Below are 20,031 nucleotides of genomic sequence, written 5' to 3' on the forward strand. Positions count from 1 at the left end.
TGGGGCTTGGGTAACCTCCGTTCACAAGCTGCTGTTTTTGTGTGAGCATCTCCTGGCCAACAAAAGTTGTTTGGTTTTCATTTCCAGAACAGTCCTCTGTGTGCAAATATCCTGGGTTGTTATCTACATATGGATAATGCAATACCAGCTGCAGATTCAGAATTGGAGTGAGAGATTATTCACTGGTGTATTTGAATGACTAATTTGAATGTTTCTTCCTATTTCAGTAAAACATAGTGAGTATTTACAACAAGTTGCATTGGAAGAGTATGGACCGGATCTGCACCTAGCTCTGAGAAGCCGTAGAGATGAACTCCAATATCTTAGGAAATTAACTGAATTGTTATTTCCATACATCCTACCACCAAAAGCAACAGAGTGCAGGTAATATATTTTCTTTTCTTTTGCATTCTTTTTGGAATGGGAAGAGTACATTTAATGGCAAAGTTTTTTTAAAAATAAAATATTCTATAAACAAAATGATTTGCTAGGGATTTTTTCCATAAAACTAAAAGTCATTTTTCTGCACGGTTTCAATATTGTGAACTTTTTAACTTTAAATTCTGACCATATATTTAAATTGGGATGATCCTTTTTGATGTTTAATTGAAATTCTAAAATTTTAAGATGCTACTTTTTCCTGAGTTTTTGTCAAAACTTTTCCAGTATTAATTTGCTATCTGTATCCACACCTCAAATGTAACTTTTGCATTTTTATGTTCTGACATGTTCATGGGCTTTGCTCCTTTGCTATGATTTCTTCCTGTCCCATAATTCCCAAAATGCACATTCCTCGAATTCCAGCATCTCAAATGGACAAAAGTGGACAAATGGAGTGTAATGTGGGAAAATGTACAGTTCATTTTGAATGGGAGAACAAAAGAACAGTATTATTTAAGTGAAGAAAAAACTAGCGAAAGCTGCAACACAAAGATATTTAGGGCGAAATGCATGTGAAACACAGGAAGCTAACACGGTTACACCAGGTAATCCAGAAGGCTAATGGAATGTTGTACCTTATTTCAAGGGGGTTGGAAGCTAAGAATGTTGCCTTACTGCAACTGTACAAGGTGCTGGTGAGACCACATCTACAGTAGTGAGGGCGGTTTTGGTCTCCTTATTTAAGGAAAGTTACCGTTTTATTGGAGTCAGTTCAGGGAAGCTTGACAGGGTAAATGCTGAGAGAACGTTTACTCACATTGGAGTTTCTAGGACCAGAGGACATAGTCTCAGAATAAAGGGATGTCAACTGAAGACACATGAGGAATTTCTTCTGAATCTTTGGCACAGTCTTCTTGTATGTGGGGTGAGGGAGGTGGTGGGGGAGAAGAGTGTGCAGAAACCTTGTGTGTATTTAAGATTGAGGTAGATTCTTTATCAGTATGGAAATCAAGGGTCACATAAAAAAGGCAGCAAAGTAGATGTGAGGAATGCTAGATCAGCCATGATCCCATTGAGTGGCAGAACAGACTTGAGGGGCCAGGAGACAGTAAGGGCTGCAGATGATGGAAGCTATTGTCAATAGATGTGAAGCTAGAAAAGCACAGCAGGTTAGGCTATTTCTGGGGAGGAGGAAAGACAATATTTTGGGCTGAAACAGCTTGTATCTGTTGCCATTTCTTATGGTCTTATGCCTTTCACCCACCCACCTACACTGGCAATACCTGAAGAGCTGCAATTTATAAGGTTCAGGTATTCCTCCCCTAAAACACTTCTGTTTTTCATTTATTGTTCAGATGATCCTGAAATCCATCTTTTTCACCAAGCTTTTGATTATATTCTTCACTTTCTTCCTTAGTTTGGCATTCACGTTCTGCTTGGGGACAGTACCTATGAAGTACTGGAAAGCTTTTCTCTATTATGGTTATGTATAAATGTAAATTGTTATAAAACTGCTTAATTAGTTTGAAATAAATTGCAATTCAAGTACAGTAGTGCAATAATAAATTCTGTACTCTCCATAGTTATGCACCTCATAATTACACTCGTGTAGCTGTCATAATGTGATCATTTCTTAGCTTAATCTGAAAGTTGGAACAATCCTAGGCTGTTGATTATTTTATTTAAATGTATCCTCAGGAGTTTACTATTTAGCAGAGGCCCTCTTAATTAGCAGAAAAAGTTTCAACTTAGTCCTCTATTTAATTTCTTTTTTAATCTAAATTTCTGGGCCATATGAAGGAATTTAGGGGAGAACTGTGCATTTGTTTTTCAGACTTTGATTCTATTTGCCCAGAAGTCTAATGCAGAATATACAATTTGATTCCCTCTTTGTTTGATATCTAGATCTCTAACCTTGTTGATTCAAGAAATTCTAGCTGGGTCAGTGTTTCTTCCCTCTTTGGACTTCTTGGCTGATCCAGTAAGTATCTTTATTAAACTAAACTGATTAATTCTCTGACCAAAAGAACAATTTATTTTTTACAAAAAAACACAACTTATTTCCAGAGCATAATCTGATTGTAAATTGTACTCATAACATCTGACATGGCCATGTTTGCACAGGTGCTCCTTAACCTGCTGTTTGAAATTGAATTTAAATTTTGATATTGGCTTTTACTCCAAACTAGCAAACTGCTTCCAGCTGAGAAATGGGCCATGCGTTTAAACTTCACTTAAGTCTTCTCCATGCTTCACCTAACCCCATCACGATATCCTTCTCTTTCAAATGTTTATCTAGCTTCCTCTTAAATGTACCTGTGCTCATTGTCTTAGAGTTCTTGTCTTAGTCAATTCCACATTCTTGCTATTTAGGTTATGAAGTTTCTCTGTAATTCTCTATTTATAAAAATGACAAACAGCAGTGGCCCCAAAACAGATCCTTGCGTTACACCACTAGTAACCCAACTACATTTGAACATTTCCCACCCTCTGTCTTCTTACAACGAGCCAATTTCTGATCCAAACTGCTAAATCACCCTCAATCCCATGCCTCTGTAGTTTGTGCAATAGCCTACTGTGGTGAACCTTACTGAAATCCATATACGCCACGTCAATCACTTTGCCCTCATCCACCTGTTTGGTCACCTTCTCAAAGAACTCAAGGTTAGTGAGATATGATCTGCCCTTCACAAAACTGTGTTGACTATCCCTAATCAATTTATTCTTCTCTAGATGATAAATCCTATCTCTTATAGCCTTTCCAACACTTTACCCACAACGGAAGTAAGGCCCACTGGTCTATAATTACTAAGGTTGTCTCTACTTCCCTTGAACAAGGGACAACATTTGCTATCCTCCAGTCTTCTGGCACTATTCCTGTAGACAATGATGACATAAAGGTCAAAGTCAAAGGTTCTGCAATCTCCTCCCTGGCTTCCCAGAGAATTCTAGGATAAATCCCAACAGACCCAGGGGACTTACCTATTTTCACACTTTTCAGTATTGGCAGTTGGATTCTGTAGTGCTGCCACATGTACAATGTTCAAATTGAGTGGCTACAATAATAAGTTCCATCTAAACTGTCTGGAATTTTGATTCTTAAAGTTCTCCAAAAGTTACACCACTATTCACACTCATTTTACAGATTATAAGACGAGATGCTCCTCTTTGGGTGTTTCAGTTTTAATTCTCAGAGTGGGAGCCACCTCTGCTTTATCACAGATTGGGGGCTAAGGTCTGAGATTTGGAGGGATTTGAGCAGATTTAAACAGACTTGGGGACTAGTGTCCTAGATCTTTAAATTAAATTTAAGTGAGAAGTGGAAAATGCTTTATAAAGCGAAGCCCCACTAAGAACTAAAACCAAATCGTCCAAAGACTAGCCTTGTGCCCTATAATTTGTAAAACAGTATGTGAAAATTCTCGAGCTGATGATCAGTATATACGTTTGTCTCAGACATATTACTGGCAATATAAAGATTGAATTGTTGCAATGTCAACACTAAGCTCAAGGCCTTCTCAATGTGGAATAGTTCTGTTGATGAGAGTGCGATTTTCTGGAAGAACACCTGATAGATCTTTACATCTTATCATTATCTTGCAAGAATACAGCACTAACACCCACGTGGCTCACATCGATAGCCACCTTGAACGGCTTTGCGTAAATAGGTATGGCTAACACTTGCAGTGGTTGACACAGCTTTCAGACTGTCAAATGCCTTCTGACATTGCTCCATCCAGTCAAATGCCTTCTGACATTGCTCCATCCAGTCAAATTTTCTGCACTTCTTTAACAAATCAATCATGCAGCAACCATAGTGCTAGAATTCTGCACGAACTTCCGATAAAAATCACTCAATCCTAGTAATCGTAGTACTTTCCTCCTTGTCTATGGTATCGGAAACTCCCCAATAGCCTTTCTTTTTACATCCCATGGTGACGTCCTTCCATGTGCAATGACATGGCCCTGGAACGTGACTTTGAACTTTTGCAAACTGACTGTTAGCTAGGTTCATCACCAAGCCTGCTTTCCGAAGTCAATCAAACAATTCTGATAGTTACTCCAAATGTTCCTTCCATGTGTGACTAAAAATCACCACGTATACACCCCACGATTGGGGAATCTCGAAATAACTTTATTGGTTAGTATTTGAAATGTGGCTAGAGCATTTCTCCTTCAAATGGCATGACTTTAAACTGAAACAGTCCATTTAGTGCTACAAAAGCTAGAACGTAATCAGTTATTTAACACTAAACAATAATTGTTCCAATGTAGTAACATCCTATAATCACAACCTTGGCAAAGGTAAATTCTAGAAATTAGACTCTCACAGGCCATTCTCCAATCCAGGAGAAAAAGCATCAAGAGAAGACTTGGAGAAGGAGTAGTAAGGAGAGATCCCCAGCTTTTATCTGTAGCTGATAGAGGAACGACAGCTTCCACATTCAGCTTCAAGACTTCTGCTACCGATAAACCTAAGACTAAAAATCCGGGTTCTGTAGAAGCTTGACTGCATCCATTCAGGCTGCTTCTATTGTTCCAACTTAATAAAAAAAAACCCAAGGCCCCTCAAGCTGTTTATTTTGAGCTATCAATAGATAGCTTGGTACCTCTGACTTAAAATTTCTCTTCAAAAAATACCTGGGGCAAAGTTGTTGAGACATTGGGTAGAGTAATTGTAAATAGGGAGACAGGAAGTTAGAATTTGGTGTGTGTTTGTGAAATTGTAGCATTGTAAATGGGGAAAGTTTTGCATGGTACCTTTGAAATGATTGTTTTTTCTGTGCCCAGAGATTAAAATGGATGTAAGTGAGCAGCAGCTTGAGTTTGCTAATGCACTGAGAAATATTTGTATCTCAAGGCCATGCAGTTAGTAGGCCAAGCAAAAGTTTTACCAAGACAATAGGATTTTGAATTTAGTCAGTTAATTAGAACCAGGCACTTAGATACCAAAAAAAATATTACATTTAAATCTGATGGTTTTGACAACATAGGACCAATTCTATTTAAGAAATATTGATAAGTCATCATAGGTATAAAAGAAGAGGGCAGTCGGACAAAGATACCACAGCTAACTGCCAACCACCAGAGCTAACAGCGCTCAGCTCTCAAGAGAAATTGGCGCTCTCAGTCATCTACTTATTAGAGAAAGCACCATCTAAACGATAATGGTACGCAACAATTTTGCGTAGATTATCGTAAGGTCAACGCTGTTATCAAATCTGACTTGTATCCAATTCCAAGACTGGATGATTGTGTGGAAAAAGTAGGACAAGCCACTTACATCACAAAGTTGGCCTTATTTTCCAGTTACTAGCAAGTGCCTTTGTTGGAGAGAGCAAAACAAATCTCTGCTTTTGTAACCATAAATGGCTATATCAAATTAAGGTAATGCCTTTTGGATTGAAAAACGCACCAGCCACTTTTCAGAGGCTTATGAACAGAGTTGTTGCAGGATTGACTAATTATGCTATCTATATAGATGACCCAGTGATCTTAAGCCATTTGTAGAAAGGTCACATGGAGTATTTGGCAGAGAACGTACGGAAGGCAAAGTTGGTCATAAACTTGGGAAAAACAGAATTGCAGAAGAACAGGTTACACCACTATTCGCACTCATTTTACAGATTATAGGGCAAAATGCTCTCTTTGGGTGTTTCGGTTTTAGTTTTTAGAGGGGGAGCCACCTGCACTTTATAACAGACTGGGGGGCTAAGGTCCGAGATTTGGATAGATTTGGGCAGATTTAAATAGACTTAGGGACTAGTGTCCTAGATTTTTACTTAAAATTTAAGTGAGAAGTGTAAAATGCATTATAAAGCAAAGCCCCACTGAAAATTAAAACCAAAACCCCGTCCAAAGAGGAGCATCGCGCCCTATAATCTGTAAAAATGAGTGTGAATAGTGGTGTAACCTGCTCTTCAGCAATTCTGTTTTTGCTCAGTTTATGACCAACTTTGCCTTCCATAGTTTTTCAGAGTGCTCTGCCAAATATTCCATGTGACCTTTCCATAAATAAATTACGCAGTATAGTTGAGTACCATTATTATTTTGATGGTGCTTTCTCTAATAGGGAGATGACTGAGAACTAGTTTCTCTCTTGAGAGCGGAGGGCAGTTAGTTCTGGTGGTTGGCAGTTACCTGTGGTGTCTTTGGCCCAATGTTGTCCAAACCATCAGATTAAAATTTAATAGGTTTGGTATATAAGTGCCTGTTTCAAATTGATTGCTTGTCGAATTTCAAAATCCTGTTGTCTTGTTAAAAACTGCTTCTTGGCCTACTAACTGTACGGCCTTTCGATACAAATGTTTCAGTTCCAGCTCTTTAGATACTAGCAAACTCAATGCTTCTCACATATCCATTTTAATCTCTAAGCACAGAAAAAATGCAATCTTTTTAAAGGCACCATGCAATATTTTCCCCATTTACAATTCTACAATTGCACAAACTAACACCAAATTCTAATTTCCTGTCTCCCTATCTACAATTACTCTACCCAACTTCACAAAAAAGTGCACCTGTTAAAGCCATAGTGCCTTCACAGCAGAAGGAGGAACAAGGTTCTGAGGGAATATGCGCAACCACGGGCTAAATTAAAAAGCAGAACCAAAAAGGCGATTCTTTCCAGTTTACCACCTGAGGCATGAACTCATTGGCACAGGGTCAACTGCATTCAAGAGGTAAATACATGCCTCAAAGATTGGTATGGGAGAATTGGTTCGAATTCATGGGACATTAGCACCAATACCTAAGAAGGAGGGAGCTCTTCCAATGGTACGCGCTCCACTTGAATCATGCTGGGACCAGAGCCTTAGCAAAGTGCACAAGTAGGGCTATAGATAGGACTTCAAGCTAAAATAGTGGAGGGAGGGTGTTTTCAATCGCATGGAAAATTAGAAAATTAAAGGTAAAAGAGAAGATAGGATTGCAGATTAACTATAGAGTTGATTAATACCATAAAATAACAGGTAGACACGGACTGTACGAATATCACATCACACCCAGGAGTCATAAAAGTGTTGAGAAATTTGAAAATAGAACAAATCATGGAATCCCCTACAATGTGGAAACCGACACTCCAAAGAGTATCCCACCCAGACCTCTTCCCCTATCCTACTACTCTACATTTCTCCTGACTAATGCACCTAACCTACACATTTCTAAATATAATGGGAAATTTAGCATGGCCAGTTTACCTAACCTGCACATCTTTGGACTGTGGGAGGAAACTGGAGCATCCGCAGACATGAGATTGTGCAGACTCCATGCAGTCACCTGATGCTGGAATTGAACCCAGGTCCCTGGCGCTGTGAGGCAACAGTGCTAACCACTGAGCACCTATAAAGGCTTTGTATTTTAATGCATGAAGCATCAGGATAAAGTAGATGAGCTGATGGCGCAAACCAAGGTAGTGGTTAACAGATTTTTGGAATTAACAGAAACAGGGTTAAACAGAGATCAAATCTGGTAACTTAACATTTTGGGATATTTGACTTTTCAGAGAGACAGAAGGGAAGGAAGTGGTGCGTTAGCACTGGTAATAAAAGGTGAAATGGGAGCTGAGAGATCATCTCGTCTTAGACGGTCCTCACCTTCCACCCCACTAACCTCTGGATACATCACATTATCCTCGGTCATTTCCACTACCAACAATCAGACCCCACCACCAAAGATAAATTTCCCTCCCCACCTATCTGCAGAGACCATTCCCTCCATGACTCCCTTATTAATTCCATGCCCCCTACCAATTCCACAATGGCACCTCCCCTTGCCACCACAAGAGGTGTAAAACACATGCTCACTATACCTCTGTCCAAGGACACAAAGGATCTTTTCACATCCAGCAGGAATTTTCCTGCACATCCATCCACCTCATCTACTGTGTCCGTTGCTCTCGATGTGGTCTCCTCTATATTGGGGGACCGGATGCCAACTTGTGGAACGTTTCAGGGAACGTCTCTGGGACACACGCACCAAACAATCCCACCGCCCTGTGGTCGACCACATCAATTCCCCCTCCCTCTCCACTAAGGACATGCAAGTCCTGGGCCTTCTCCACCATTCCACCACCAAATCTCCCCTGTTCCCCACCTTATCTCAGTTCCAAGCCTCCAACTAGGCACTGCCTTCTTGATCTGTCCCACCTATCCAGCATTTTTCCCACCTATCCTCTCCACCCTTCCCCACTGACCTATCATAATTACTCCCACCTGCTTTCACCTGTCGCCTTCCCAGCTACCTTATCTCCCAGCCTCATCTCCCACCCCTTATTTATCTTTCATTCCCCCTTCTCTCTCTCCCCCCCCCCCCACCCCCCACATTCCTGATGAAGGGCTTATGCCCGAAACTTAACTCTCCTGCTCCTCGGATGTTGGGTGACTTTTACTTTTCTAGCACTACACTTTTCGACTCTGACTGTCCAGCATCTGCAGTCCTCACTTTCTCTTCATGTAAAGTCCATTTGGGTGGAAGTAAATAATAGCAAGGGAAAGAAGACATCGGTGGGAGTAGAGTACTGACTCCCAAATAGTGGCTACATTGACAACAAATAATTAGAGTATGTAAAAATAATGAGCACTAATTTTGGGTAATGTTCATTTTCGTGTAGATTGGATTAATCAAATTGGAAAGGGTAGCTACAGCAACAATTTATAGAGTACATTATGGATTGTTTTCTAGAGCAATATGTCATGGAGCCAACTGGGCACCAGGCTATCCTGGATCTGATAGTAGCTAATGAGGCAGGTTTAATAAATGACCTTCAAACAAAATCCCCTAGGAAGCAGTGATCATGACATGATTGAATTTAATATTCAGTTTGCGAGTGAGAAACTTAGGTTGGAAGCTATCATGTTTAATTTAAATAAGCCTGTACTGTGTTGTACTGTTCTGTTCTGTGTTCTATAAACCAACCATGGTTAACCATGCACAAGTCAGTGATAGCTCTAAAGACTGGGATAAATTCACAATCCAAAGAAGGCCTAAAAAAATTAATGAAGAGAGAATAAACTACGAGAACAAACCAGTAAGGAATATGAAAACTGACAAGGAGAGTTTCTTTAAAGAAATAAAAAGAGAGAAGTCAAAGTGAACATAGGCCCCTTAGAAAATAAATGTGAGGAGGTAGTTATGGGGAACAAAGAAATAACAGAGGGGTCTCTACAGTAAAATATGCTATGAAAATCCCATTATTCCTAATGAATGTGAGGAGAGAATTGAGTACCATCACTGTCTCTAAAGAAGTAATGTTTTAAAAAATTGTGCGAAAGGCAGATAAATACCCTGACTCCTAGGATCCAAAAACAGATAGTGGATGCTTTGTTTATTATTTTCCAAAAATCCTTGGATTCTGGAAAAGTACAAGAACTTTCTATGTGACACCCGTATTTAAAAATGAGGGATGCAAGAAAACGAGTAACTATAGGCAGATTAGCCGAACATCTATTGGAAAAATATTAGAATCGATTCTTAAGGAAGTAATTTCACATTTGGAAAAGTAGAGTCAGCGTGGTTTCATGAAAGGGAGTTTGTGTCTTAACTTACTAAAGCTTTTTGAGTAAGTCTCCGCTAGAATGGATAGAGGGGATCTAATACAATGGTTGTATTTTGACTTCCAAAAGGCTTTAGCTAATGTATCACAAAATCTTATTGCACAAGTGTTTGTGAAGTTGGTGGTAACATATATTAGTATGGGTTGAGAATTGGCTAACTAACAGAAAATAGTCAGAGTGGATTAATCACCTCCTAAAGTTGGTGCATTAATGCACAATTGTGGTCTTACATTTTTGGAATCTATTTTAGTGACTTGAGTTGAGGAGGACCCCATCTGCAAAGGAATATAAATAGATAAACTGAGTGTGCAAAAAAAAATCAGCAGATGGAATATATTGTAGATAAGTGTGAGGTTATCAACCATTGATAGGAAAAATGATAAAGCATAATATGAAATAAGAGACCACAGAATTCTGCAGAGTTCTGGGTTTCTCATACATGAATTGTAAAATGTAACTGTGCGTGTACAGCAAGTAATTAAGAGGACAAATGGATGGTTGGCCTTTATTGCAAAAATGGAGAAGTATTACCACAGTTACACAGGGTGTTGGTGTGGCAAAAGTTAGAACAATGTGTGTCATTCAGATTTCTTACTAAAATCAGCCTAAACATCCATTGGTAGTAGTTCAAAGAAGGTGCGCTGGATGGTTTTCTGGGCTGAAGGCATTGTCTTACGAGGAAAGAGTTGAAAAGTAGCAATGTACTTGTCAAACATCATAACTCTTTTTCCCTACCTTTTGCCTTTGCTTTTCTGGAGGTTCGCAATCAATGCAAACAACACACTGGTTGAAGATTCTTTTCTAATGCTCCATCTCTCAACGCATGTTATCCAGTCCTCAGCACTTGAAATTGACGTTTTTGGCTACATTTACTATTTCCTCCTTAACTGGAATCAGTTTCTGTGAGATCCTTCTTGCCACTGTCTCGAGACTAAAGGTTTATTGTGCTGCGTTTTTTAATATTTTTCAAAGATGATAACTATGTGACATTGAGTGTTAAATTTAAAGTTTTGGAAGTCTATTCTCTGGTTAAGTTTATTCCAACAAAGTAATCTGCCAAGTATCTTGTTATTGATGTTCAAATGCTTTTCTCTTTTGTTAGGACACGGTGAACCATTTGTTGCTGATTTTCATAGACGATAGCCCGGTGAGTATTATAGACCTTTGCACTTATTTCACAAGGAAAGCCTGACTTGAAATTAAGTAGGAGTTGACATTCTAGCTACTTTCATCCAGTCTTAACCTAACTGCCAGTATAAGCAGCTGATCCTACTATTAGGGCACCTGCTGAAGTACCTAATAAAAGGGGAACAGCTACTATGTTGTTATACTCAGAAAGTTGAATGTTTCTGTCAAGCTGAGTGCAAGTTATGGTGTGTTTTGGATTGGCAATTGGACTTTTCCTAGACATGTCTAGAGCAAATGCTGGCACGGCTATATTGCCTTAATGATGAGGATGAATTAAATAATTAACCTTCATTCCATACTCTAGTTCATAAGATTCCCTTAGGAAATTCAGAATGAACTTCTTTCCTGAGGCAAGAGTGAGAATGTGGGCTGCCATCTTCTCGGCCCCTGACTGACGGGCCATGACAGGGAAATTGAGAAAGTAGGTGAAATGTCCATTTTAACATTGAGAGCAAAAGGTCAATTTTGAGAACATTGAGAGCATTGGATGACAGCATAAGATTATTGCTATGACAGGCTGGCAGCCTATTTGCAATTATTACAATGCATTAACACCCTAATTTTACATCATCTCACTCTATTGATATGTCGTTTCCTATGCTGTCACCCGCTGTATAGAAACTAGACGGCAACAATTCCTGAGATTAAAGTCAGAATTGATACCTGATGACATCAGCTTGTTGTTTGCTCCTCCAAATGTCCATTGGTTACCAATATCTTGGAGCATGTTTCATGGGCAGCACAACTCTTAGTCCAGCCTGATGCAGTTGGCAAAGCTAACTTGTTACCACAGGAGTGGATGAAGGAAATCATATGGATGAGGTTAAAGTGAGGTTAAGAATGTATGAAATGATGAAAAATAGTTGCTCATACTAACCAAATTAGATCAGGAAAGACAGGTGAAGCCTTAAGTTCTGCAGTGAGTGACCTGTTTCTGTTCTGCATATTCTTTTTAATCCATGTACAGTATGTTGAAGGTAAAAATTAAATATACTTGGTTATTCTGATTAAATATTTGTGCTTCTGTTATTAGCCAGAACCAGCAACAGAGCCTCCCTCGCCTTTTGTTCCATTTCTTCAGAGATATGCTGATGCAAGAAATAAAGCCCAATCGGTGGGAAAGTAACTTTTTTCCTTTGTTTTGTCTACTACATATTCCAAATGCAGTGTGTCTTATTCGTTTTTGCAGCTGTCACTTGAAAAGATTAAATCCAACTAGCATTTTAAATGAAGTTTTTGTATTAATCAGAAGAATCTTCAAAGAACTTTACTGGCTACATCCCATCTCATCCCTCTCATCTGAGAGTAGTGATTCAGCATTTTCATCTTAGTCCATCAATGTTTATAAGCTTGTTAACCATACAAGGCTTAATTCTCCTCTCAATTGGATCCTGTCTGTCAAGAATCATTAACAATTGGATGAAAGAATACAGACTGATATTCTTTCCACACTTTGTAGAGATTAGTTCATGCAGAGATCATACATTTCAGATCAAACTGGATAATGATCTTGGGATTATCTGTTTTAGGGAGATGGGTTCGGATTAGGAGTAGGCCATTTAGGCCTTTATAACTGCTTCCCCATTTGATAAACTGATGGCTGATGTGGCTTTTCTTGTCTGTACCATGACACTGGTCAAGCAGTAGTCGAACTGAGTCTTGAATTGATTCAAATATCCAGCATCCACTACCTTCCAGGAAAGAGATTTCGGCACTCTTTAAAGAGTCTCAAAGTAAAATGTCCTCCATTTGTCTTAAAAGGGAAATGTATGAATTTTTGTATTATAGTCTACACCACAGAAAAAAGAATATCTAGGTATCCACCACATCCAGTCACATTCAGATATTATGTTTCTAGTCCTAGAGTCATAGAACTGTCACAAAGTGTGGAGTTGGAGACTCAAAACGTTCTCTCTCTTCTTCAGATGCTGCCTGACTGGCTGTGCTTTTCCACCACCACACATTCTGAATCTGATCTCCAGCATCTGCAGTCTTCACTTCTTCCATAGAACTGTACAGCATGGAAACAGACCCTTTGATCCAATTTGTCCATGCTGACCATATATTCTAAATCAACCTAGAGCCATTTGCCAGCATTTGTCCCCTATCCCTCTAAATCCTTCCTATTCATATACCTAGCCAGATACCTTTTAAATTTTGAAATTGTCCCAGCCTCCACCACTTCCTCTGGTAGCTCATTCCATATACACACCACTCTGCATAAAAACGTTGTTCTTTAGCTCCCTTTTAAATCTTTCCCCCCTCACCTTCAACCTATGTTTTCTAGTTTTGGACCACCTTACCCTGGGATAAGACCTTTGTTAATTCACCCTATCTAGTCCTCTCATGATTTTGCAAACCTCTATAAAGTCACCCCTCAGCCTCTGACACTCCAAGGAAAAAGCCCCAGCCTATTCAGCCTCTCCCTATAGCTCAAATCCTCTAACCCTGACATCATCCATGTAAATCTTTTCTGAACCCTTTCAAGTTTCACAATATCCTTCCTATAGCAGGTAGTCCAGAATTGAATGCAGTATTCCAAAAGTGGTCCTAACCAATGTCGTACAACCGCAATATGACCTCTCAACTCCTATACTGTATCCACTGACCAATTAAAGCAAGCATATCAAAGCACTACTCTATCCACCTGCAACTCAACTTCCAAGGAACAATGAACCTGCACTCCAAGGTCTGTTTGTTCAGCAGCACTCCCCAGGACCTTACCATTTAGTCCTGTCCTGATTTGCCTTTCCAAAACGCAACACCTCACACTTAGCTAAATTAAACTTTAACTCCCACTCCTTGGCCTACTGGCCCATATGATAAAGGTTGTGTTGTGCTGTATGGTAACCTTCTTGGCTGTCCATTATACCTCCAATTTTGGTGTCATCTGCAAACATACTAATCATACCTCCTATGTTCATATCCAAATTATTTATATAAATGATGAAAAGTAGTGGACCCAGCACTGATCCTTATGGCACACCACTGGTCACAGACCTTCAGTCTCAAAACCATCCCTCCACCACCACTACCACCCTCTGTCTTCTACCTTTGAGCCAGTTCTGTATCCAAATGGCTAATTCACTTTGTATTCCATGTGATCTAGCTTTGCTGACCAGTCTACCATGTGGAATCTTGTTGAATGCCTTACTGAAGTCCCTAAAGATCATGTCCACTGCTCTGCCCTCATCAGTCCTCTTTGTTACTTCTTCAAAAAATTCAGTTAAGTTAGTGAGAACAATTCCCCATGCAAAAAGCCATGTTGACTGCCTCAAATTAGTCGTTGCCTTTCCAAATACATATAAATCCTGTCCCTCTTAATCCCCTCCAACAACGTACCCATCATGGATCTCAGGCTCACCAGTCTGTAGTTTCCCTAGCTTTTCTTTATCATCTTTCTTAAATAGTGGTATCATGTTTCTATCTGATATGCATGTTGAAATTTTAAGGTACGCAATGATTTATTTATGCCCATATATCAAATTTTATACTCCTTCAGACCTGGTTTGTTCTCACCTGAATAACAATGGAATTGCTATCATCTGCTCTGAAGCTGAGCCAAACACATTAGAAATGTTCTCTCAGCAAGTGCATGCATAGTAACAGCAAATGTTATTCTCCAAAGCTGTGGATAGTGTTTCTTGTGAAAAGGCAGAATCAGTGATATTTGAATGCGGTATATGGTTTCATATATTGCATTATAAATAGAATGAAAAATTTGATGATACTGATGTTTCTTGACAGAAGATGGCAAATTATGCCATACTGAAGTGACAAAGGAATAATTTCTGATGGGAATTTTGAGTAGCCAGAGTTGATCAGAACAGTAGCACAAAAAAAGTTAAAAATTATAATTGATTGTTAGACCACCGTATTCGGCTTTGGAACAAATTATATAAATTGCTTGAGGTTTATAGCTTATATATTCACATCTGTTTATGTATATTTATGTATAATTTGTCATAGAAATTGGTATTCCTGTTGAAGGGCTTATGCCCAAAATGTTGATTCCCTTGCTCGTCGGATGCTGCCTGACCTGACGTGCTTTTCCAGCACCACTCTTTCTACTGTATATTATATTTATTTAATCTGAGGATTAAACTTTTGCTGTGATAATTTTAAATACTTTCTTTTAAAGACAATATGTTGAACAAGGCTATTATTAACTTCTGTTTAAATGCTTTGTAACGCTGATGGGCAATACACTGAGCACTTGCTTTTTTAATCTAACTGATCAATCTAGGCCCTAAAACTTGAGTTAAAGGAGATAAGAGAGCAACAGGATCTACTCTTCTGGTTCATGAACTTTCTGAAGCAAGAGGGTGCCGTGCATGTGTTGCAATTCTGTTTCACTGTAGGTAAGGAACAAGCATTTGAGAAAGATTTATGCTATGTAACTATCTTTAATAGTCTAAGACTTATGTTGGTTGTACTCATCTGTATACTCACTCCGGTGTGCATTCTGGATCCTGTTGCCCCACCATTACAAACAGTTTGAATGTCAGTAGGGCTTTATTCATTGTAATTATTTTAACTTTTATTTTAACTAATGATGCACCACAGATCAACATGCAGTGATGGTTGAATCTACTTCTTTGCTGATTTTATACATCTAATCTGTTTAATAGATGAGTAATAGAATTCCATTTTAAATTTAAATGCTTGTGTTGTATTCATCTTTAATACCTACAAAAGAATAAATCTGTTTTTGTGAAGAAGTCCACAATGTCATTATTTTTGTATTTAAGTAATGACGAGGAGCAAAACAGGGTGGTGTGGTAACAATTTGAATTGTTTAAAATATTTAATTATGTTGTGGAAATATTTTGACTAACTGACATAAGTATAGTGTAATATTCAAAGTTTGGGTGAAGATTTGTAGCTCGGGTGCTCGTTGTTGTGGTTCTATTCGCCGAGCTGGAAATTTTTGTTGCAGACGTTTCGTCCCCTGTCTAGGTGACATCCTCAGTGCTTGGGAGCCTCCTGTGAAGCGCTTCTGTTGTGAACATCCACAACATCCATGAACATCAACTAGCCATGAAACGCCACGACCAGCTATCCTTAGTAGCCACACACGCAGACGACAAGCAACATGAATTTGACTGGGACAACACTACCATTATAGGGCAAGCCAAACAAAGAACAGCCAGGGAATTCTTAGAAGCATGGCACTCATCCACAAACTCCATCAACAAACACATCGACCTGGACCCAATATACCAGCCACTACAGCGGACAACTGAAACTGACAACCGGAAGCGGCAGGGACAGGCCACTATAAATGCCGGAGGAAACACCACAGAAGCGCTTCACACTTTGTACACCTACGGGCGAGAGACGCTAAGACAAGCCAGGAAATGGGAATCCTGCGCTAACCGCCTCAGCGCCACATACGAACAACTCCGGTTCCTGCATGAATGCCGAAAGAATCGAATCCTTCCACCATGTGTCAGATACAGACCGCCAGTCAACAATCCACAAGCCAGAGACACAGCCAGACAGAACGGATTCAGGATGATCCAGGTAATGATTACAGACGTGCACAACAGACTTCACAAATACAGACAAGAAATTGCACGCCAAAAGTCGTTAATTTCAAAAACCACTAATCAGGAATGGACCCAGACCATAGAACGGGCTGTCACCATAGGACAGAACAGGACCACACACCGCAAAAAACGGCACTAAAAGAAAAAATGGCCAAACTAACACACAACAAAGAGGACACCACAACACACCTGGGTTAAAAACCTCTCCCACAGACAGTTCACAGACACAGAAAGAACAATACTGGCCAAGGGACTCAACTACAACCACAGGGACGCCAAGACAGCAGACTTCCTAGCAGCACTAGAATGCACACTCAAGAACAATGGACTGACAGAAGAGACACAACAAACAGTGAGGCAAAGTATCATACCTCTAATAACAAGGAAAAGACAAACACACAACCTCAACACCAAGGAGAGGGAAGCACTAAAATCACTAAGAAACGATAAGAACATAATCCTACTACCAGCAGACAAATGCAGAATGACGGTCATCCTGGACAAAGCAGAATACACCCAAAAAGCACAACAACTACTTGCAGATACCAACACCTACCAAAAGAGGGAGTTTGACCCCACCCCACAGCTCACCAATAAGATAAATAACACACAGGAATCTACAAAAAAACGGACAGATAACCAGGTCTGACCTACAAAGAATGAAACCTGAAAGCAACAACCCCCCCCCCCCCCCCCCCCCCCAAGATCCTATGGACTACCTAAAGTGCACAAACCAGACATCCCACTCAGACCCATAGTATCACTACCAGGGACACCATCACACAAACTGGCTAAAGAACTACAGCAGAAACTGAAACACCTGATCAGCGGATCCAGACAATCTATACAATCAACACAGGAATTCTTGGACATAATCAGAAATATACACATAGACAAGGAAGAAACCATGGTCTCATTCGACGTAACGGCACTGTTCACCTCTATTGACAAAACCCTAGCCAGAGAAACAATAGCCAACCTGCTGGACATACAGAACAGACAACAGGACGTTGAACCTATCAACAAAGACTGCATACTTAAACTACTGGACTTGTGCCTCACAACACACTTCACATTCAACAACCAGATATACGAACAAATCAACGGAACACCCATGGGCTCACCGATCTCTGGACTCATAGCAGAAGCAGTAATGCAAAGGTTAGAACAAATAGTCTTACCACAAATTCAACCCAAACTCTGGGTCAGATATGTTGAAGACACCTTTGTAATCATAAAAAAAACAGAAATAGAGAAAACACACCGGATCATCAACGCCACACTAACAGGAATCCGATTTACGAGAGAAGAAGGAAAGGATAACCAACTCCCATTCCTGGACGTGATGGTACAGAGAACACCGAATGGAGAATTCACCACTAAGGTACACAGGAAAGCCACACACACAGACCAAGTCCTGAACTATGAAAGCAACCACCCCAACACAAACAAACGAAGTTGCATCAAGACACTATTCAAAAGGGCCACAACACAATGCAGCACACCAGAACTGCAAAAGGAGGAAGAGGAACACCTGTACAAGGTATTTGCCAAAAACGGATACCCGCGCAATTTCATCAACAGATGTCTAAGAGAAAGACAACGGAACGAGGACATGCCGCAACCCAAAGGACTACCATACATCAGGACCATTTCAGAACTGACAGCCAGACTACTGCGACCACTAGGACTTATAACAGCACACAAACCAACAGCCACCCTCAGACAACAACTCACCAGAACGAAGGACCCGATACCCAGCATAAACAAAACTAATGTAGTGTACAAAATCCCATGCAAGGACTGCACAAAACACTATATAGGACAAACAGGAAGACAGCTAATGATCCGCATCCATGAACATCAACTAGCCACGAAACGCCACGACCAGCTATCCTTAGTAGCCACACACGCAGACGACAAGCAACATGAATTTGACTGGGACAACACTACCATTATAGGGCAAGCCAAACAAAGAACAGCCAGGGAATTCCCAGAAGCATGGCACTCATCCACAAACTCCATCAACAAACACATCGACCTGGACCCAATATACCAGCCACTACAGCGGACAACTAAAACTGACAACCGGAAGTGGCAGGGACAGGCCACTATAAATGCCGGAGGAAACACCAGAGAAGCACTGAGGATGTCACCTAGACAGGGGACGAAACGTCTGCAACAAAAATTTCCAGCTCGGCGAACTGAACCACAACAAGTATTGTAATATAACATCAAACCTGCATCCAAGTTTGTAGATTAATTTTCAAATTTCATACCTACTTTTCTTTAGAACCACAGGTGAAAAGTCACATTATCACTTCTTAGGCCTCCTAACCCACTTATACTCTAGATACATGGTTATTCATAGTTGAAACTTGCTGGAATACCAAAGAGTTTTTTTTTGCATTTGACAAGTGAAATCCAACTGACAATCGCATACACATGCAGCTATGTAAATTTTGAAGGAACCACCAATTCTGCTTAAATAATTGCAAAACTTCTTGTCAACAGAGGAATTCAATGACCGGATCTTATGTCCAGAGTTGACTGATGATGAGATGCAAACTCTTCACGAGGAAGTGAAGAAAATTTACGTGACCTATTGTCTCGATGAAAGCATTGATAAAATCAAATTTGATCCATTTATTGTGGAAGAGATACAACAGGGTAAGTTTTTTCCGTTGTTTATTATATCTAGGAAATTAAATGGAAAGTCAGATAACACTTCAGTTGGGATCATTTTCTTCACCTGTTTCTAGTCATTTAGGCAGGACCTCAGTATCTGGTAAATGAGTAAATTGCTTTTAACTTGAATGCACTCAGAATACACGTCGGTCTTTGTTCTCACAAATTTGTAAATTAATATCCAACTCACTTATTTTATTCTTCCGACAGACTTTAAATTATGCTGCCAATTTGCAGGAAGAATTTTTTCCTTGGGTTCATATTCATAATTGCAATGCACTCCATTTAGAATCTGCATTTTTTTCATTTGCTATCCTGATGTGCAAATACTGACCCTGTTACAAATACAACACAAATAAAATTGCTTTGAAGTGAAACCCAAGCAGTATTCAACAATATTTAAAGGCTCAGTGGTGGCCAAATTTATGTTCTGATTCTAATTCAGTGTGGTAGTGCTTAGTATCTGCTTGTCTCAGACAAGATGGTGCAGGTTTAGTTGGATGAACAGCTGGCAAGCTTAGCATAACAGCTGGCAAGCTTAGCACAAAGTGAATATTATGATGATCACAAACGAATGGGTAGGGGTCATGCTTGCACCCCACACACACCAAACATGCACACCACAAGCTCGCTCCATATGTGTTCCCACAATATGCGTGACCCCATGCTCC

General features: G+C 39.8%; 1 protein-coding gene across 5 annotated transcripts in view; it reads left to right on the forward strand.

Moving 5' to 3' along the window:
• Positions 1-20,031, forward strand: part of snx14 (sorting nexin 14) — a 233,237-nt gene that overhangs the window by 69,138 nt on the left and 144,068 nt on the right. For all 5 annotated transcript variants that reach the window (XM_043696232.2, XM_043696228.2, XM_043696230.2 and 2 more), the window contains exons 8-13: positions 228-384; positions 2,287-2,362; positions 11,035-11,079; positions 12,154-12,234; positions 15,367-15,481; positions 19,187-19,342. In XM_043696232.2, the coding sequence (XP_043552167.2) occupies positions 228-384; positions 2,287-2,362; positions 11,035-11,079; positions 12,154-12,234; positions 15,367-15,481; positions 19,187-19,342 (630 nt within the window). The remainder of the gene's footprint in view (positions 1-227; positions 385-2,286; positions 2,363-11,034; positions 11,080-12,153; positions 12,235-15,366; positions 15,482-19,186; positions 19,343-20,031) is intronic.

The sequence above is a fragment of the Chiloscyllium plagiosum genome, unplaced genomic scaffold (genome assembly GCF_037043375.1).
Source record: "Chiloscyllium plagiosum isolate Xiang-an unplaced genomic scaffold, Cpla_swu_hap1 HiC_scaffold_10, whole genome shotgun sequence".
NCBI classification, from domain to species: Eukaryota; Metazoa; Chordata; class Chondrichthyes; order Orectolobiformes; family Hemiscylliidae; genus Chiloscyllium; species Chiloscyllium plagiosum.